This window comes from Scomber scombrus, chromosome 3 (genome assembly GCF_963691925.1).
Source record: "Scomber scombrus chromosome 3, fScoSco1.1, whole genome shotgun sequence".
NCBI lineage: Eukaryota > Metazoa > Chordata > Actinopteri > Scombriformes > Scombridae > Scomber > Scomber scombrus.
Window position 1 is genome coordinate 17,013,510 of NC_084972.1, and position 22,046 is coordinate 17,035,555.

Genomic DNA, 22,046 nt, shown 5'->3' on the forward strand with positions numbered 1-22,046 from the left:
TTTCAGTACTTCATCTCCTTTTCTTGCGTGTGGGTTTTGCATTTGTTGTGCATAAATTGTGTTGTTTTTTTCATTAGACTGTGTGAGTGGTTAATGTGATTTTACAAAATGCTCCCTAGGGACATGAACATTTGTTATCTCTGTAGACTTGTACAGAGGCATGTGCATATGTGACTATACAAGAGATATACAATCATCTACCAAAAAAGGAAATAACTTTAGGTGAGATAGGAGAAAAAGAGTTTCAAAATATAAAACTCTGATGCTTTAAACGGAGCAATCATCTTACAATGAGGTGATGTGCTACTTGAAAACATGAGAAAACCATTTAGAGGATGTTTGTGTTGCTCTCAGTGAGCTCTGCTCTAACGGTGAACTCTGTTTTCAAGCTATCACTTTATTGGTTGAGTATATCCAGAATGTATAGAGTAGACCTATTGTAATGTTCCTTCTGCATAGCAAAAATGATGCTTATTGGTCACTTCGTGTGCCTTCTGATCATCTATGTAAAACAAAATAAAAGTCTTGGCAATGTAGACTCTTGTTGATGAATTTACTATAGCCGAACAAATGAATGGTATTTTTTTCTGTCTTTCTTATCAAATCCATCATCAATAAATAATATTTACTCACTCGTTTTTCACTTGTTGTGCAGAGTCAGTCCCTGGCAGACACAGTGTGTGTGAGACAAAGGAATCATTGTACTGCAGGTCAAAGGCTGTGAATGAATTTCTTTCTGTTTGATCTGCAGGCTGTAATCTACGAAATCTCTGAAGAAGAGACAGACAAGGAAGATGGCACTGATGCTGTAAATGGCCTCTGTCAGAATAAAAACACTGGTGCTTTGAGATCTGGTGCTGCTGCGCCTCACTGTTCTTTTCTTCAGTGATCTTCAGTCATCAAAAGCTGACCAGTAGCTGACCAGAAACCACAGGCAGGACGGTGACGTTGTTTTGCCCAGGGATATGTCATTGGGGAGATCCCCTGTGTTGGGGGTGCGCCCAGTGCCCCTACCCCTCTGGCTGTCCCACCTCAGCCTGCTGTGCATATGTGTGTCGCTCTTTGTCCAGGCTGCCCAGGGTTTGCCTGCGGTAGGTTATAACTCTGACTCCAAGAGGGAGATCACACTGGATGGAGATTTGATGATTGGTGGCCTGTTCCCTGTACACCAGAAAGGTGAGGGAGCAGAGGACTGTGGGAAGATCAATGCTCAGAGAGGGATCCAGAGATTGGAGGCCATGCTGCTTGCGCTAGATGAAATCAACAAGGATGACCGCATCCTGCCTGGGATCAGACTAGGAGCTCACATATTGGACACATGCTCAAAGGACACCTACGCTCTAGAGCAATCTCTGGAGTTTGTCCGGGCCTCCCTCACCAAAGTGGATGACAGTGAGTACACGTGCCCTGATGGCTCCTATGCCATCCATGACGACGTCCCTCTGGCCATCTCTGGAGTAATAGGAGGCTCCTACAGTGATGTCTCCATTCAGGTAAGAACTCATGAAAACACATTGACTGTATGGGAGAGTCACTACATTGTACATAATAATAATAATATAATATAATAATAATAATAATAATAATAGTATAATTAACTTTCAATTTACTTTTGAAGTTCACTCTGTTTTATGCATGAAATGAGTTGGTCAAAAGCACCATTCAGTTTGGCAGAGAGAGCAATTAAAAAGAGTGTATTTAACCATCAGCAGTTACTGTGGGCTTCAGAGATGGACAGAGAGAGGAGAGAGTACAAACGTGAGAGTTTGATGGATGGTCATATAACTGTCCATTTAGACTTAAGTACCATGTGCAATTACCAAGATGTTAACACAGGGACTTAATGAGTATTGGTTCCGCAAGGAGGATCTGTTTACCTGTAGGCCCCTATGCTTGGCTGATTTAATTTAGAAGATCTCTTTCTCTTCCCTAGTAATTCACACTTCAGCAGCGGCCCTGTCAGAGGCAGACATGCTACAGATGTTGTGTTCAGGACGGGCTGACAGGATGACTAGTGACGGCATGATTACTCTCAGCAGCAGTGCTCCTTTCGGCTCACTCAAGCTGAAGCGATGAAAGCTCTGCTAATTGGGTCTCCAAATCTTCAACAGTAATATGGCTGCCACATCAATGTAATTTCAAGTCATTGTGAAACAAGATAGTATGTCACATGGGCCCAGAGATTTGCAAATATCCACAAATATGCATGCCATAAAGCATTAACTTAAACTCATCAACCGGGCTTAGTCAGGCAGAGGACCATGTCTGCTGTCTCGGCTGTAGAGTATGGTTCACCTCATTCGAGACACGCAGCCTCATATTCCAGATGTCTGCTTGTCTGAAGAGCGAAACGTATATCTGCCCATCCAAAAATAATAATTGGCCACAGATCATTGAAAAAATACAGATACTGTAGGCAGTAGGCAGTGGAAGCCAGCTGTTAGTTACTTGGGAACTTTGGCACAATAGGCTAGTGGTGGCATCTTTCCACACTTTTCAGTCATGATTTGTAAATAACAGTGGCCAGCGGTAGATGTGTCAGCACTTCTAGGCTATGCAGTGAATCACAGTGAAGATATATTTAAATAATCTATTATCATAATGAGTAAATGCTATTATTAAAATATACTGGGTTTAATTTTTCCATAATTATACTAGAACTCTGCTGACAAAACACATGGCCAAACATACAGTATAGTCCAGCACAGTGATACATTATACAGGTAGAGAGCTCATGGGAAATTATGTAAGAGGAAGATTCAGAGTGTCTATATAGGGATTCCTAGTGAAAAGGACAGTTTGGAAACAAAGGATTTGATAAACGAGCTGTAATTTTAGTGGAACCCTGCATCTGGGCCTCCTTAGAGAGTGCCCTTGTCTTGTGGTAATTTATGGATGTACTATTACAAGCCTGAGGTCTGAGGTCTGCCCTAGCTTCTCACTAAATCTTCCTCACCACAGGACACAGTTCGCTTTCTCACCTTGCATAATCCACGATATTGTAATGCAGTTCAGTTATGAGGTGTGTGAGCTCCTGCTCTTTTTGAACATCTAATCATGGTAGACAGTGTTGTGGTTCACTGACTCTAGAACTTTACATTTGCCTATACCTTAATTTTGCAGACTATTTTAATTACTGTGATGTTTTAAATGTTTGCTACATGAGATGTGCCCTTTGAAAACAAGAGGAGGTGCATCTGTTTACACATACTACTATCCATTCTGTCAGGGACGTTGTTATTACACAAAGATAAGCATTTGGGGCATGTGAATATGTGGCATTTCTCTGCTGCTGCTGCTGCTGCTGCTGCTGGTGGTTGTTTCTCTGCAGATAGCATCTCCTTATAATGTTGCTGTCCTTTCTACATGCCTTGTTTGTGCATAATCTATGACCAGTCAGACCTTTGAGTGAATCAGCCTTGCTGTGTGAAAGGCTACCATGCTTGCGCCTCTGTGTGAATGGCAGGCGGTCAAGTTAGATGTGTGTATTTCACCCCAAAGGCAAGGCAGTTACAGGACAACTAACAATATTTGTCTAAAGACCCTTATCGCCATGGTGACATAGTGGAACATGGTTAACTGACAGGTGGTGAGAACGCTGAGTGCTGTCTAAATCTGTCACAATGAAGGAGTGTGTTGCTGTGCTGCTGGTGTTGTGGTGTGACAATCGCAGATATGGGGGTGGATTTGGCTGCAGGTCTAGCCATGCTGGCGTTACATAGGCACAGATTGAGTTAAGTGAGGAGGCGAAGTTCTATGACGCTATCGCAGGCTGGGTCCTGTCTTCCCCATCTGTGGTTGCAGCCGGGCAGTCTGCTTATTTGGCAGAGGTGCGCCTGTGCTCAGAGGATGTAAAGGGATCGAATGAGAGATCATGTTTCACAGAAACACTGAGACAGTGACAGGCAGATATGATCATGGGAGCAAAGAGATGAGTCACATGGCATCATATGGCATCAAACCAGTTGACAATCTAAGCTTGCATCTTAAACTGTCACAGAGAAGTCTGATGCCATCTGGACATTTTGAATGAATCTTCTATTTATGTGATAAAGTCTTCAGGCTTGAACATCCTCCCTGTGGTCTATCTAAACAGCAGGTTATTTGTGCAAGGTGAGTAATGACCTTGTGATGACATGTTCACTACATTCAGCATCTTTATTCATGTGTGAAAAGCTGGAGGACTGACAAGATGCATGTTTATCTGTAAAATATTCAGAAGGATTGTTGCACACAAACATTGAAAGCAAAAAATGCTTAAATCATAAAAGATATCCAAGACACTGTCAGTATGCATCCAGTACATGCATGTTTCTGGGTGTAGTTGCTTTAAAGAGAACATTTGTCTCATTACTCATCAGTGTCCTAAAGATGTGGGTTAATCACAGATGTACTATATTCTACAATCACAGTCCAGGAACATCTTGCCTCAGGGCTGGCATCTGATTAATACATGGAAGGGACTCCACTTTTGTTACCCAACAGCAGTTTGTGCTGCTAAATATGAGCCACTGGTAGGAGAGCATCCCCCAGGCAAAACATCATAATCACCACAGCGCATTAGAAGACAACACCTCTGGAATGTCAAACACTAAACGCTCACTAAAGAACTATTCTCTTGTATGAAACACACAACAACAACAATTTATGGTACCAATCTGAAAACAATGAAAAATAACCTACTGTGATCTTTCAGAAACCTGCAAAAAAAAATTCTGTCTGAATGCAAAAAGTAAAAACCTTTTGCTTATGCCAGGGTATTTGGATGAAAGGACTTATTGTGTAATGGTACCTTTCTGAATAAATTGGAATATTTTAGCAGGCTTTCTGAGATGTGGTAATTTTTACTGATGAATAAGACAGGAGAAAACACACTCACAAGGATCCGTGCTGGAATTTAAAGATATAGATCCTGAGGTGAACGCACTGCTTGACATTTGCAGACTAAACTGTGTGAGCAGAATAATAAGGTAAATTTATGAGCTTTCAGAGAGCTCAAGAATCTCATTTCTATCATCCGCAAACAACCCTATTTATAGAATTGTCTTCATCTGCAGGTAGATGGTGCCAATCTCTGGAGCATACATGAGTCATACAAAGGATTTAAACATGGATACACACATGACAGAATTCATGCCAGAAAGAACAATAATGATGAAACGTATCAGTAAAGCCATGCAGTGAAAATGCATTATTCATGTTAAAGTAAAGAACGTGCTCTCGAAATCGTAAATAATTCACATGTGATTGGATTATTCAGTGGCTTGGCAGAATTCACTATTTGTGCAGTTGCAACACATATCATGTCCTCCACACAAACTCAATGAATGTTTCGCCATATCAGATATGAATGACAGCGATGGCATTAAGTTGGTTGAACCCCTGTCTTTGGTTTTCATGGATTTTTGGTTGACCTAAAACTTAAGAATTGTTCTGCTTGATCACTCAGAGCACTTCTGTGACATAATTCAAGATGATAATGCACAAAGAAATTGATACAAGCAAGTACACCTCAAAGTTGAGTTACTGACATTGTAAATGAATGAATGCGTCATTAGCAATCATTCCTAAACATGTGGTGTAGTCTGAATGGCAGCATGACTCTGGCACTCTTTGAAAGAGTGCTTCAGCTCAAAGGAGATCCATATTATCCTGCAGGATGAGGGGGCAAGACCTGATCAAAAAACATCCTTGCCTTTACAGTTCATATTCCCAACCTGTTTAAGCTGTTGCCAAGCAACTAAATCTTAAGAAACATACTAAGGATGATTCTATACACTATGCATACACTGCAGTTGGGCCGTGTATGTGTGATACTGAGTGGAGCTAAGGACTGCTGTGCTGGGAATACAGTGTTATTGCTGTAGAGGCACACTGAGACAGTCTTCTGGGATGAGCAGATGGGCTTTTCATGTAGAAAAAATCATGACAACTCTACAAAGTAGGCCTGATATTTTGCTGGACCAAGACACTCTCTCTGTCTTTTATTTCTGTGTTCCTCTGTATCTCTAGCTCTGTTTTTTGACTACTGCCTCGACTGTGTCTCTTCTCACAGGCCTTCCTTCTTTTCTTCCACCTTTCTCTCTCATCCAACATTCATTCAACAGTATGTTATGCAGACGCAAATTAGATCAAGAGCTGTGTGTGAAATTTTATAGTTTGGACAGATATGACTCTGAATCATTATTCTTTTTTAAATACAGATTATATAAACATTTTAGATGTGCATAAACATTATAGAAGACTAGAGAAGATGTGTTGCATTTCCACAATATTGAAGCAAATTAAAATTTGTATGTGATTAACTATACCAGTTATGTCTATAATTATTTAATAACGTTTTTGTCGGGACTCTCATCCACCAACTTATTTGTACACACTAAAATGCAGCTTTTTCTACTTTTCAACTGGTTGTATTTTTTAATTTTTAATTTTTTTTAGATATGAACATTTGGGTACTTTTAACAAGATGTTATCATGTATAAATAGCCTTTTGCTGTGTTATACAAATTTGTTTCGATGTATCACATGGGCAGTCTGAATTATTTTGGCTCATGGTCTTTGCTGTTGCCTTGGGGTATCTGTATGGAAACTGTATACGGCAGCTGAAAAGAATAATCCCGTTACTCAGTGTCTCCGTGTCAAATGCAGCTACCAGGTCCTGAATGCTCTCATTGCTTGGGAGGAAACCATTTTAGCAGTAATCTGCTCAGTACCAGACCCTGCAGTGCTAAGCCACACTGGGCCACCTCTTAATTTTCTTAATTACATCAAGTGCCAGTTTAGACAGGATGATCCCTATAGCTATGAATGAGACTGTAAGCAATACTTTGGCTGAAATCTCAGGCTATTCAAAAATAATAATAATATTTATTGTATTATTTCAGTTTAGTCTGACAACAGACAAAAAATCTGATCTGCTAGCTTTATGCTAGCAACAGTTCCGGCTTGGTGGAATATGATTGAGAGTATTCAAAATCCCCTGTGTGTGAACTCTGAAATGCAACATTTCTCTATTTCTTTCTTCCTCTGCCTGGCTAAATAAATGTAGAAAGACCAAGAAAGGCTGACAATGTGGCATTCCTTTTAGCACTGTTAACATAAAAAACATGGAAATTACAACAAAAAAGTTTTTAATAATGAGTGGAAAGCAAAATATTATAGTGCATGCCACATAACTGCAACAACCCTGGTACTGTATGACTCCAGCAGGGAAAACTTTGTTGCGTGTCATGCCCCTCTCTCTCCCCTTGATTCCTGTCAGCCTGTTCACTTTCAGCTGTCCAAAAAAAGCATAAATATGCTCTCTCCCCTAAATTCCTGTCAGCCTGTTCACTTTCAGCTGTCCAAAAAAACATAAATACCCAAATATGTCTCTTAAAAAGTTCTGATATTTAAATCAGTATGGTGTTTAACATTAAACAGAATTAAACATTTACTAGATGTCACAGATTACTTTTCAGCAGTGGGATGATTATGGTAACGATGGCATGCATGTCATATGAGCACCTGCTATGGAAACTAATACACCTAGCTAATATACTAACTTGACTGCTAGCAGGTGAAATGAAACACACTTCCTCTTCAGTTACTGTACATCAGAAAAGACAGTGATGGACATGCAGGTCTGTGAGTGTTGGACCTATTGCTGTGCAAACATATTGAATTATTTTGCAATCAAGGAGATTTGCAAAGCAGCAACACACTGTCACAGCCTCCTGAAAACTTGTAGCTATGGGCGAAAGCACCCTCCAAATGCAAGTTGCTGGACAGCTCTGTTTGTAGATGAAAGCTTCCCATAGAAGCCCTTGATGCATTGCACAACTCTTCCTATTTTGGCACAGCATTTCTGGTGTTATGTGGCTTATTCCTCAAGCTCTTCTTGTCTGCTCTCTTTATGCTCTATAGACTCGTGTGCTCCTTTGAAACCACATCACAGTTGAGATTCTTGACAGGGAAACCTTGTGCTGTTGTAGCCAGATTTTAGCCTTTACCCAGGAGGCTCTGTGGGTAAAGGTTCATCACTTCATTATGACAAAATAATCTAGAGACTATCAAAATAACAAAGATTATAAATGATCATAAGTGGTCCATAAGAACATGGCCACTGTCTTGGTCATGGGCTCCATATCTTGCTCCATATCTGCCCTCTGATATCTACTTTAATGGTCTCAACACTCAATCTACCACATGTTAAAATGTGTCAGTCACAGGATTTGGCAGGTGGAGGGCTCTTGGCTTTTCTTATAAGCCATCTGACTATATATAATGATTTCCAAAAAGCCTATTGTACTAGTGACACGTTTGGCACTGTGCTTTATTACCTTATATAAGCCACATGTAAGTGGATTACTAAACTGGCATAGAGCTCCCTTTAACACCCTGCAGCAAAATTACTCATTCACTACTGCAAATATAGCCAAATTCAAACAGAATTGATGAACAATGTTTTTTTTTCTTTTTTTACCTGTCGTGAGAAAATTATGAAATGAACACAACTATGCCAGGCACTCAATGCAGATGTAGTGTTGGTAGTGTAGTGAATTAATTTTAACCAGCGCATAAGGGTTTAGATTTTTTTTTTTTTAAGTTTATACATACATACATTTATATCTTCTTTCATTGTCATTGTTGGTAGTTCATTTGAATGCGCAATGTCCTATCTAAACTTAAATGCACATCCAGTGATTTGTGTTCACTCAGTGCCTGCTTTGTATACAAAGAGTCAGTGTTTGGAGATGATTAAGACTCATCTTAAGAATCACATGTAGTCTTACTAGCGGATTCAAATCCCATCAGAACCTTTTGTATCTTCCCTTCAGGAGCCCTCTCGGCCTTTCCGATTGCCTTTGTGTTAAAACACACCAACCCTAGCCAGAATATGTCCACATTCCTTTAAGTGAGCAAAAATGTCTATCACAGCAATTTATGAGTAGTTATTAACTTATTTAAAGCCTCTCACAGTTTCAGTCAGCATCTATCTAACTAATTATCCTCAAGCAAATAGCACATGCTTTAAATTATCTATACTAGCTACAGAGTAATTCACGTGTTGGCTTATATTTCTTTTTTTTGTTACATTTTAACTGCTGCACTGTGCCAGATTTTGACGTTCTATTTCAAACATACTGTGTTTTATTGTTTCAACACATGTTGGAGGAGCCTCTAAAATATAAGAACACATATCTTTAGAATGAAGTTACTTCATTTTTGTGATTTAGTTACTTCAAAGAAAAAGTTTTATTTTGTCCACCCTAAAATGTATTTAAATTATAATTGTGATGATTGTGTATCCATGTATTATGAATTATATCCATGACAACCTGCCAGTCTGTTATATCCTGCTATACAACTAAGAGTATATAAAGCACCACATGATGGTCAGCAATACTATTATTTAATTTACTTTTCATGAGATTGCTGTGCAATACTGCAAAAAAAAAAAATGCAACCATTTATTGAATCTGAATGTTCAATACTTTTATACAGTAAAGATCAAAGATTGTGGCTTCCTAACTTTTGGAAGGTTGATCTAGCAAAAATGAAAATGTTACTTGTGATATAGGCACACTAATATAAAGCAATCTTTTGACACTGATCTCCCATATTTGTGTAAAACAGGACCCTTTCACTACAGCTATTATATGGCAGGATAAGTATGATACATTTAATTCAGACTGGATGCCTCTGAATTTTCTCCCTGACTTTCTTGGGAATTATTCATTGGCATTCAAGATGGTGTGCCAAGTGTGTGTTGGTGTGAGAGCCGCCATTAAAGTCAACCAGATTTAGGTAGGCATTCTTTTGACTGATCAGACTGCCCACAGAACAGCCGGAAGCAAAAGCTAGTCAGAAGCTGCTTCTTGCACAGTGCGTGCAGTGCCACGACACTGACAAATCCTATTACTCAGAAAATGTAAAGTTTCAAGATTCTTTGACTCTCTCTCAATTCCCAATCCCTGCCCTCAACCTCTCTCTGCCTCTGCCTCCCCCTGTCTATTTCTCTCTTCTATCAAAGCAGAGCAAGACCTTTCTGAAAATGTTAGCATTTTTGTAGTACAGTCAATTCTATCCATTGTGACTAATACCTGTAGCCACTCCGTATATTGTATGTTGTTGACAGCTTTACAGATCACAAAAGATGACCCCAAAATTGCTAAATGCACACTCAGCTATGGTATTTAAAGGGGACCTTTTGTGCTTTTCCTTATTTTCGTGTCGTATATATAATGTTACAATATCAGATATTCATGTTAAATGTGGCCAAATAATGAGGTAATTGTATGTAGAGATAATCCCTGTGAGCAAAAAGCACAAACTTCAGACTGTTGTGAATTTTCAATATTCAATGTTACTTTCTATTTTGAGTCCGAGCTGAAGTCACCTTGTGACAGATTTCTTTACTTCACTGCTCCACTCTGCTAACATTATGGCATTTCTCATTGTTTTGGGAGTCGTCACGCAGAGTCATGAATTGAGTTGAGATATATTTTTCTGTTACACAGCAGGGCAAGCGAAATAAGTTGTGTATCTGTTGGAGATCTCCTCATCGCAACATCATCATCATCGCTGTAGCTGTTTCTGCTTGTCCTATTCCTCCCTAGCTTATTTCCAACTGATCCACTGAACAAAGAGCTTCAAATATGTTCATATCTTGTTGTTTCTACTGGTTTTTAGTGCTGGTAAAGAAGGTCCACAAATTCCGTGGGGAAACGCATTTCATTTCCTGTAAGTTCTTCGCTTACACTGTTGGGTTTACATTTGTGGTAGCTTAACACAACTCTGATACGGCTGCCCCTCAGCAGGCTGCCTGAAAGCTGGCCAGTCAAAACAGAGTGGGCTCATTGGGAGGGCAGCCTTAAAGATACAGGAGCCAAGACTGCCTTGTAATAAACAAAGGCTGAACTGAGATGAAGGACAAGTATAAGATAGTTTTTAGAACTGTGAATCATGCAAAACTACTTTAGTGGAGCATATTGGTGAATACAGAGTGAGCATTTTAGGTCCCCTTTAATTACTCTCAAAAGCTGTGGACATAAAAACTAGTACCATACCATACCAGTACCAAACCATAGCCAATGAAATGGAGAGACGTGGAATTGAGCTGTTTTTGTGTTTTCACAAATAGAATAAAAATTTCACAAATCTGAAACTTTACTTAATGACTCTCTGAAGACTTCTACTTAATCCAGAGTTGACAAGCCGACAGTGTTTTTTGATCTAGACCTGTGGTCTAGAAGGAGAAATATTAGTGACATTTTTTGTCTTCATAAGCAAAATAAAGGTTTCACAAATCAAAAAAGGGTGTTTGAACAGACTTTTGCTATGATGTTTTTTCATAAATGTAGATGGTAAAAAAACAGAGAATAAGCTAGATATCATTATTTATGTTTCCCTTTGTTCACTCAACCGCCTGTCAACTGTGTCAGTGATCAATCCAAGCATCCAATCAAAGGTCATGGTCAGTACTCATAAGTGACCAATCAAAGTAGTCTATTCCATTCCTGCCTTTAAAGTCTCAAAAGTCAACTTGATGAGTGGGTGGGTATTGGGCAGTTGCAAGCCTGTTGGGAGCATGTTGCCTTTTTGCCAATAAAGCAAAAAATGCTCCCTTGCGCGGATGATTTTTCCACTCACTGATACTGGTCTGTGAATGCGCCTGTTTTTTATGTGCATGGGTTCTGATACTAATTAAATGCCATACTCAGCCAGCAGGAGAGTTAAATTGAGAAATGCCCAGCAGGGATCCAGTGAAGAAATGAGAGACTGAATGGGTTGAGACTTATTGTATCTGCAGGGAAAAAAACATTAGTTCATTTATTTAATGATAAGCAATTAAAACAATTCCCACAGTTGGCAGGTGTATTTTTTCTGTGTGAAGTGTAATAAGTTAATTACTTGTTTTCTGAGTAATGCATTAAAAAAGACACATTTTTATGTCTCTTACAGTGCCCTTATTAATTGATTCAATTGATTCAACTGACAAATGTAATCATCCTGGTGTCTTTATCTTATTCCAGGTGGCCAACCTGCTGCGACTCTTCCAGATCCCTCAGATCAGCTATGCTTCCACCAGTGCCAAGCTGAGTGACAAGACCCGCTATGACTATTTCGCCCGCACTGTGCCCCCTGACTTCTACCAGGCCAAAGCCATGGCTGAAATCCTGCGCTACTTTAACTGGACATATGTATCAACAGTAGCATCAGAGGGTGACTATGGTGAGACTGGTATTGATGCCTTCCAGCAGGAGGCTCGTGCCCGCCAGATCTGCATCGCCACTTCAGCCAAAGTGAGCCGCTCCATGAGCCGCTGGAGTTATGAGAATGTGATCCGCTCCCTGCAGCAGAAGTCCAATGCTAAGGTGGTCATCCTATTCACACGCAGTGAAGATGCCCGTGAGTTGCTGGTGGCAGCCAACCGCATGAACGTCACCTTCACCTGGGTGGCCAGTGATGGCTGGGGAGCGCAGGAGAGTGTGGTGAGAGGCAGTGAAGCTGTCGCCGATGGGGCATTCACTATTGAACTGGCTTCCTATCCCATCCCCCAGTTTAATGATTACTTCACTGCCCTGCACCCATACAACAACACCAGGAATCCCTGGTTCAGAGAATTTTGGGAAAACCAGTTCCAGTGCAGTCTCCATGATCTAGGCTGTGGGAAGCACTCACTGCGCGAGGTTCCATTTCAACCAGAATCCAAGATCATGTTTGTAGTGAATGCCGTTTATGCAATGGCTGCTGCCTTACACAATATGAGGCAGGCTTTATGCACCAACTCCACCAAGGTCTGTGATGCTCTTAAACCTGGTAATGGTAGAAAGTTCTACAGGGACTACATTCTCAAAGTCAAGTTTGAAGGTGAGTAAAATCTTAATGAACTAATATCCTTACAATGCTGCTTAAAAGATGTTCATTACTTAAAACAGCTTCCTCTTTTTCATTTTCCCTCTGTAGAAAGCCTTATACAAACCACAATATAATATAATTTAATCTGCCCATGTGCACTCTGCACATATGCTGCCAAATTCAGTTACATGAATTTAGATCCGTTGTACAAATTCATATAAAATGCTGAATTAGTGCAAGCGTAATTCTACATGCTTAAACACCAAAGCTGCAGATACGGTCTGTAATGATTCAATTTGCAAAGATGAAACTATTTCCACACCCTCATGCTTGGAGGCTTCTTTTTTCATGCATACTGACTTTAATGTGAATACAACAGAGGGTTTTTCACTTTGAACAGTGCAGACACCAGTCACATAAACATCACTTCTTCTCTTCATGCAGAGAGAGAATATTTGTTTTCTGTTTGTCTCCACAAAGCTGCAACACCAAATGTGTAACAATATTTGCATCAATGCATTCACACATCATGGATGACAGACCCACCAGTTCAAAAGCTCCCACTTTTGCAAATGAGCTCTATTGTCTTATCCTTCGATTTATGGAAATACTGACATTTTCACTGATGGGAGATAAAAGTAGACCAGTGCGCTCTCATCCAGCTTTGCTTTTCTGTTCTGCGTTATTTGTTTAAAAAAAAAGAAGAAAACACTAGAGATCCACCAATAGATGAACTGTTTTCTATGGGCGATATCAATGAATGGCCGATAATATCAATCTTACAAATGCAGAAATGTGGAGAGGGCTACAAAGACTTGGTTTAGTTTAAAAAAATGTTTTTATGATACAACATCATTGTTTAGAGAGCCTTCACCATTTTATTAATGCCAGACCTTATCTTCTTACTGACAAGCATGTATTGTTATAAATACCATTAGCACAACTTCAGATACTTTTGGACTGATTGATGCTTATAAGGCGTTGGACTCCACTGTTTTGGCTTACAGCCTTGTGACTCTCTGATGGACAGGTACCACTGATTTAAAAAAAAAAAAAAAAAAAAAGGGGCCAGTTGGTCTTTGAGATAGACACATAATTTGGCTAACCTGGCTAAAACAAATGATTAGGGTTTGCTTTCAGCTTTCTAGCCTGTAGCAATTCACTTTTTACTATAATAGGCTGCTGGCTGTGGATTAAGAGAGGACAGAGAGTCAACGATAGAAAGAGCAGTTGAGGACATTGCAATTTTTTAATTTTATGTTTTGCTTGGTAACAGGTGTTTGATAAATTGTGTTAGTCTTGCCCTTGTGTGAAAAGGCACCAATACAGAGAGCAAAGGAGAGGAGGACAGAAAGGCACAAAAATGTAACTCAACAACTTAATTTTCTTATTTATCGGCTAATAATGTATTGGCAACCGATACATTGTGCATCCCTAAAAAATACCCAAAGGACTCTATCCAGAGGCCTAAAATTGGATAAGATTCCTTAGATTAGTAAATAACTGCAGGTATCATGAGGAAAAAACAAACTAGTAGACCACTAATATCTTTATACATTTTAAACTGATTAGATGTAACAGATCAAATGTAAATAGAGATACATCTACATAATAAGGACGTCTAAGTCTATTTTATATAAATGGCTGTTTATTCTATCAACACTTGCACAGTTATGGCGTTTTCCAAGTAAATGATATTATCAGAGCTGGATTGATTAGTCAATTTAGTCGAGACAAGAAAAATTAAGTAGCAACAATTTCAATGATTGATTCATTGTTCCAATCGTTTGCCATACATTAATTAGTTTCAGCCTCCAAATTTCAATTATTTTGGCCATATGTATGTATAAAATTGAATATGAAAATAACAGCCATAAGTATGACCTTTACTGTATAAAACTATACTGTAGTACACTATACAACATTGCACGGCTATTACTATTATAGTCTATAATGAGAACTGGTTTATTCCATCTTTGATTTCATGGGGAAAATTGAATATTATTTTATATAATGTGCCATCTGTCTGTAATTCTCACTCAAAATGTGGCTTCCATCATGTAAATTGACAATTTGCACGTGTGTCCTGTCATAGTCACTGTTCAGTCTATACTGTGAGACAAATGGCAGAGACACATAAATAAGCAAAGAGATACCATACATTTACCATGAGACTGCACAGGAAAACATGCTTTGTAAGATCTGAGTTCATGGTGTGAAGTGAATTGTCTTGGTGCTCAAAAATAATGATTTCACAAATTTACCATGCCATACCATAATGATAGTTGTCATAAAATGACCTTTACACTCTTTTGATTTCTTTTTATCTTCAGCACCGTTTCGCCCACCAGAAACAGAGAATGTAGTCCGTTTTGATGCCTTTGGAGACAGCCTTGGCCGCTACAACATTTTCCACTACCACAAAGAAGGTGGACACTACGTCTATCGCAAAGTTGGCTACTGGGCTCAAAGCCTAACCCTGAACACCAGCCTGATCCCCTGGGCTAACCAGGCTGCGCCCACCTCCCAGTGTAGTGACCCCTGCAGGAAGAATGAGGTGAAGAGTATGCAGCCTGGAGATGTGTGCTGCTGGATCTGTATCCCCTGTCAGCCCTACCAGTATTTGCAGGATGAGTTCACATGTGCTGACTGCAGCTTTGGGCTGTGGCCCCTGGCTAACCTGACAGGTTGTTACAACCTGCCTGAAGAGTACATCCGCTGGGAAGATGCCTGGGCTATTGGACCTGTCACCATTTCCTGTCTAGGCATGATGTGTACACTCTTCGTCATTGGCCTCTTCCTCAAACATAATGAGACACCTGTAGTGAAGGCCAGCGGACGTGAACTCTCCTACATTCTTCTGCTGGGAGTACTGATGTGTTATAGCATGACCTTCATCTACATCGCCAAACCTTCCACAGCAGTCTGCACACTGCGCCGGCTAGGTTTAGGTACCTCCTTTGCTGTGTGCTACTCAGCCCTCCTCACCAAGACCAATCGCATCGCTCGGATCTTCAGTGGGGTGAAGGACGGTGCCCAGCGGCCTCGATTTATCAGTCCAGCCTCCCAGGTTGCTATCTGTGGTGCTCTAATCTCCTGCCAGCTGGTAGTGGTGGTGGTCTGGCTGCTAGTGGAAACCCCAGGGGTAAGAAAGGAAGTAAGCCCAGAGAGGAGAGATGTGGTCACCCTCAAATGTAACAGCAAGGACTCCAGCATGCTCATGTCTCTCACCTACAACTGCATCCTCATTATCCTTTGCACGGTCTACGCCTTCAAGACCCGCAAATGCCCGGAGAACTTCAATGAGGCCAAGTTCATTGGATTCACCATGTACACTACCTGCATCATCTGGCTGGCTTTCCAGCCCATTTTCTATGTTACTGCCAGTGACTACAGGGTGAGTTACTTTGTTTTGTTATTCCAAACATAAGAGGTAGTGACTGTGGTACTTATTAAGTTATTTGTTCAAAGGGCTTTGAGACCATACAATAATCTGAGCAGAATGCATATCAGATAATTACTTCTTCTTGGGTTGAACTGGGATTTTATAATAAATATAAAATCACAAACTAATGTCAGTTAATATTGATTTAGAAGTTAGCTGCGTCTGTGTTGCCTGTGGCTCTTATATATTCTTTATTACTGCATTGCTTTAATTCTTCATAATTACCTACATAATTGAGATTGCCAGGAGATATTGAAGATATGAGAATTTTGACTGCCTTAGTTTAACTTTAAAATGTAAATATTAATGAAGTGAGAGTAAATTATGAAATATGAATGCTCAAGTTGAAGACACCCAAACTGTCACATTTTGGTTGAAATCAAACAAGGGAGATGGAGGGAGGACACAGCACTGTCTTCACATTTCTCCTTCACCTAAACCCCGTTAAAAAAAAAAAGAAAGGAAAAAAACAGTGGTTATAAAATACTCTATCTAACATGATGCCTACATGCACAGAACAGATAGAACTTCAGAGAAAAGGGTGACCTGAGTTGTGGGGGGTATATTCCCTCTGGGATCTGAACAGAGTACAGCAAGAGGGAGACAGAAGGGAGAAATAAAGGAATCCCCAGACACAGTTACCTCTGCAGAAACACAGAGGAGGCAGGCAAAACCAAGAGAGCTGAAATGGAACTGAAGGTCCCTGTGCGTCCCTGTGCGTAGCTGTGTGGAATGAAGTGTGAAAGACTAGGATGCTGAGTCCCAGCTGTGCCCTCTGTCCTGGGACTCCAGTGATGCTCAGAGGAACCCTTTCTCCTGGCCCTTGAGGCAATGCGAACAATTCACAGCCAGAACAGGCTCATCAAATAAACACTAAACTCCCCTTTGACCGATGAATAATTACTGAAGCAACTTAGTTGGCACAGTGTATCTAGTTTTTCACAGGCAAGGACATATTACTAGTGTTTACTACTTTTACACCACTTCTCAAACTGTTGTCACAGCCTGAGGCTAATCTCCAGCTGAGTAACAAATACAGATTTGATTGTGGTCTGTCATGAAATGTTAAAGCAAACTAAATACAATCAGCTGAGCCATGAATAACACATTTGATTATGATATGAAATAATGAAGCTTCTCTCTGCACCCTGAGGGAGAGGGCTCTCCTCACATTCTAGTGCTGGTCATCTCATCACAACTGCAAATACAACTGATTAAACAGCCACTGGAGTTAAAAGTCATAGCACTTCTAAGTAAACACTGAGATCAACACACAGTAAAAAGGGAGACATAAAAATACTGTGATCTTAACAACTTCTCATCACATTAACTGCTACTTTTAAGATCTGTCTTGAGATGGAGCTTTCTTAAAATCATGTCTTTTTACTCTCAATTTAGCTACTTTGACAGTGATCATATCAGTTCAACACCTATGTGTTGGCAAGCTGGCTATAGATTGCTATCGTGTCCATGATGATGTTGTGTTAGACATAGTTGATAAGAGTACAATCATCAGCTCTCGTAGTACTGAACAAAAGAGTTCAACCATAAAGTGCCTCTCTGCTAAATGCATAGCCCTTAGAGCAGTGGTTCTAAAAATCTATCATGTCAAAGACCCCTAAACGAACAAAAAACACATTTTTCCAATTTAAAGAAAGTGTATGAAACCCTTGTCCCAAATAGTCATGCATTATGTCATTATGTTGCTATACATTATTATGTATACATTTATAGTATAAATAAATTATTCCCCTCTTTTCTGGGGACCTCCAGGAACCCCCTCAAGGACAGCTTGAGAACTTTGAGAACCATTATCTTCAAGGTCACACAGTAATATTTTCAGCAGTTCAGCATAAGTGCAGGGAATACAATTACAGCAGTACACTAGCTAGATCATCTGATAAAACTAGTGGAGACCAGATATTGCAGTTATTTTTTCATTTTTACTGTCAAATGTTAAGTTTGATTAAAGTAGTAAAAAAAAAAAAACAGGACAAAGATATGGTCAAAATCAAATAACACAATATTTTTGTACCTCAATATTGATATTGCAACAATATAGTAAGGATGACTATTGGTGCTTTCAAAAAATATTCATACAATGAGATCTTTTGATAAATAATCATCAGTAATGTGAATATAATGACTTAGTGGGTAAATGCAAACAATAGAACAGTTGTTACAGTTTGCAAAGTGCATTTTCCTGTAATGCAGCCTTTAAAACCCAGAAAAGACCACATAAAAATGTACCCAAATACCTTATCCAAAATATTACACGCTATCTAGGCTCATAACCTTTTATTTATATAATATTGATATAATTGATCAGTCGTAATTCCACCATTCCAAATCACAATAAATCACATACTGGTCAGTGAATTACTTGTGGGTCAATTCAAGGTCCATGTCAGCCTACCTAGACTGGCATGTAGCTGGTTCATCCAATAAAGCTTTTCAATAAACGTACAGCTCAAAGCCCAATAATAAGAGGAATCTCAACACCGCTGGGAGATTCTCTGGAGGAATAAAGCTACCTGAACACAGCAGATATTATTTATATCTGAAGCAGTGGTGCTGTATTTGTGAAATAAAATAATACCTTCAAAGACCGAACACAGTAAAAACAACAATAAACAGAGACAAGTAGAAACTGTAGTAGCTATGCTCTACATCCTACTCTTCATACTCAAGCAAAAGACATCTGGAAAAATAGTACTGCAAAGGCAGATTCCTTGTTCTATACTCATCCTAAGCAACATCATGTGAATTATTAAAACCACTTAACAGTTCATTCCTATGCAGAGCTGTCCGTGGTTTTATTCAAAACTATAACTGAGTTAAGTAGAGGACATTTGGCATTTGTACGCTGTGGTAATGCTCAGATTATTAAGTGTAGTCAGTAACTTTGCATTTGTATGTGTTACCCTTACACCGTGTATCCAAAAATACAGTACAGATATCGGGAACATGGCAACAGTAGGTTGCCATGAATTTACATCTCAAGCCAGGACATGAACCTCTTAGTATGTGTGCTGTATTTCAGATACTGCATGAGGTGAATCCTAATTTTGAATTGATGGAGCATGACAACCCACAGTACATCTAAGGATAGAGATAAATTCATGATAGAATGGTAAATTTCACAAGACATGGTACGTTATGACCTTTAGTTAGTGACCACATGAGGCAATATATATATATCAAATATTTAATCAGTAAATCATTATTGCATAGAACATTTTCTCTATTATACCACCATACCAAATGTTATCAATTGAGGAGTACTGTTGAGGTAGTTAGTAATTACGTATTGTAACAGTGTAAGAAACTCATACAGATTTATGGAAGATGATCAAACAATGTTCTGTAAATAAAATTGGGTAAACTGACTTTGTACACCCCTGCCCAAACTAATTGATGCTGTATATCTGCTATTATCATTTTATCTTTGCTGCCAAACCATGTGTGCACAGTACAATACTTGTTGCCCACATGATTTTAATACCAACATTAGCATTCAGGGTGATGACAGACACGTGCTGTGCCTTGTGAAAATGGGATTCACCTGCCAGACGAGGCAGAGCTGTATCCTGTTATCCAAGAATAACAAAAAGAAAGCTGCAGGAACATTAGAAATGAAGAAGAAGTTGAATGGCAGGTATAGCTGTAAAGATGTGGGCAGAGTGAGGGGAAAGAGGAATAAGGGTTGGCCTTTTGATTGACAGAAAAATAAACAGATCATTTAACACCTCTCTTCTGCAGTCCCAGCTGATAGCGCCCTCCTTCCTCCTGGCTTTGATTCTAAATTTTGAAAATTGGTTTTATCATTTCTTTTTTATATATTGAACAGCAAAATGGTCCTCAACACTCTGCTGTTGCTTATATGATTCCACATGAGTGAAGTTAATTTAACACTGTTTGGTTGTTTGAAATCCTTGTTTCTGAGCTGGATCAGCCCTATGGATGAACAAACAACACTTCAATAAACAATTTTAACACCCAATAATGTTTTTAAAAAACAATACTAATTAACACTGGGACCTTAGTTGTACATTAAAACAAACACTTTCAGTGTTGAATTAAGATTAAAGAATTTTTGGAGCATGCTGGTAGTCGCACAATTACTGCACATGCCACATAAGTTCAACATCACCTGTTTGATTCTAGCTGGGGACCTCTGTTGTGTTATATCTGTAACTTCATCATGACTGTCAAGCAAAGATAAAAATGCAATTTAAAAAAACAAACAAACAAACAAACCAAAAAACAACATTGTCAATTTTGTTGGAGTACATATTAGTTTGTATAACAGAAAATTAAATTCATATTACTCAGTATTACTGCGTAATCTCCATTAAATATACTGTACACCCAAGTGTATGAGACAGACTAACTTCTGTCTTTTTAAGGGAATTTCTCACCTCTTTTTCATCCTCCAGGTACAAACCACCACCATGTGTATCTCTGTCAGTCTGAGTGGGTCGGTCGTGCTGGGCTGCCTCTTTGCTCCCAAGGTCCACATCATCCTGTTCCAGCCACAGAAGAATGTCAGCACCCTCCGGGTAGCCACCACCCGCTTCAGTGTCACCACTGGTCCAGGCTCCAGTTTCTCTCAAGGTACCACCTGACATAGAACAAAACCACTGTAGCTAGACCTAAACTCACTATAAACACTATTAAAATACTCATAACTGTTGTTGAAATGTGATGTTATTACATGATTCATAGCTACTTGTACACTTGTTACACTACTCACTATATAAAGCTACCTTTCAGTCGCACATCTCTAAACTGACACTTGTATTTTATCTTTTTTTTAAAACAGCACCCAGTCTAATTAATTTTCATATTTTGATATTAAATGTCATATAATCCAATTATTATTATTATTATTTTTTTTTAATATGTTGCAGCATCAGCCTCCAATGTTGTTCCTACAGTGTGTAATGGACGAGAGGTGGTAGACTCCACAACGTCCTCCTTGTGAAGATCAGCTGAGTTCCTCTGCCAAGCATTGTAAACAGAGTTATATAATCACTAGTCCTGAATCAGGTGTCTCAGATATTAAAGAGGACGATCGTCCTAAATTTGTTGTCCTCAGAGTGCTGTGAGTACAATGTCCCAATTATTTAATTTTGTTCTTTAACTCGTAGAGATTTTAAACGAGATGCCAATAAAGTTGCATACAGTATTGCCCTTGTTTTTATTGAAGATTCTACTTGCAACAATGGAGTAAATTATAGTAAATCTGTTAAATGTAATATATACAAGACATTTTTAATGTAGATTTTTGTGAACCAGTTTGTGCTTTCTTGTAATTTATGTAAATAAAATGTGTTTTTTATTAATACCAAATTGACATGTAGTCTGACTATTTCTTTGCTCATCATCATGATATGCAAATTATACAACTACAGAAGAACATATTCAAACATGCTGTAGTTTTGAGATGTTAATTTGCTTGGCTTGACTTACTGTAAACACTGAAAAAAATTGGAATTATAGTTTTGGTAATATGCATAAATCTTCCAAACATCCTGTCATACTATACTATGTCATTTCCACCCTTGCTCTCTTGTGGCAAACAGCCAACTATCTATAAAGGACTGTACTGAAAGGCTATGGCACTCATCCTTTCACATACACACACACACTCACCGATGCTGGCACAGCTGCAATGCAGAGCACTGGCCTGGCCACTGGGGGCAACTTGGGGTTCAGGGTCTAGCTAATCAAATCTTCGAGCCACAGCCCT

General features: G+C 39.2%; 1 protein-coding gene and 1 long non-coding RNA gene across 2 annotated transcripts; one reads left to right on the forward strand and one right to left on the reverse strand.

Moving 5' to 3' along the window:
* Positions 1 to 965: 965 nt before the first annotated feature.
* grm2a (glutamate receptor, metabotropic 2a) lies at positions 966 to 21,278 on the forward strand. The gene is made up of 5 exons (XM_062415315.1): positions 966 to 1,493; positions 12,021 to 12,858; positions 15,180 to 16,243; positions 20,731 to 20,908; positions 21,205 to 21,278. Exons 1-5 carry the CDS (start codon positions 966 to 968, stop codon positions 21,276 to 21,278), a joined length of 2,682 nt encoding a protein of 893 aa, XP_062271299.1.
* Positions 19,852 to 20,823, reverse strand: LOC133977252 (uncharacterized). The gene is made up of 3 exons (XR_009924966.1): positions 20,713 to 20,823; positions 20,445 to 20,499; positions 19,852 to 20,248 (listed from the first exon to the last, which is right to left on the reverse strand). It is a non-coding gene; the product is annotated as an uncharacterized LOC133977252 (long non-coding RNA).
* Positions 21,279 to 22,046: the final 768 nt, after the last annotated feature.

Coding starts and splice junctions, on each gene's coding strand:
- grm2a (XM_062415315.1), top strand. CDS start 966: ATGTCATTGGGGAGATCCCCTGTGTTGGGGGTGCGCCCAGTGCCCCTA. Junction 12,859..15,179: donor TCTCAAAGTCAAGTTTGAAG/GTGAGTAAAATC, acceptor TTTTATCTTCAG/CACCGTTTCGCCCACCAGAA. Junction 16,244..20,730: donor TTACTGCCAGTGACTACAGG/GTGAGTTACTTT, acceptor TTCATCCTCCAG/GTACAAACCACCACCATGTG.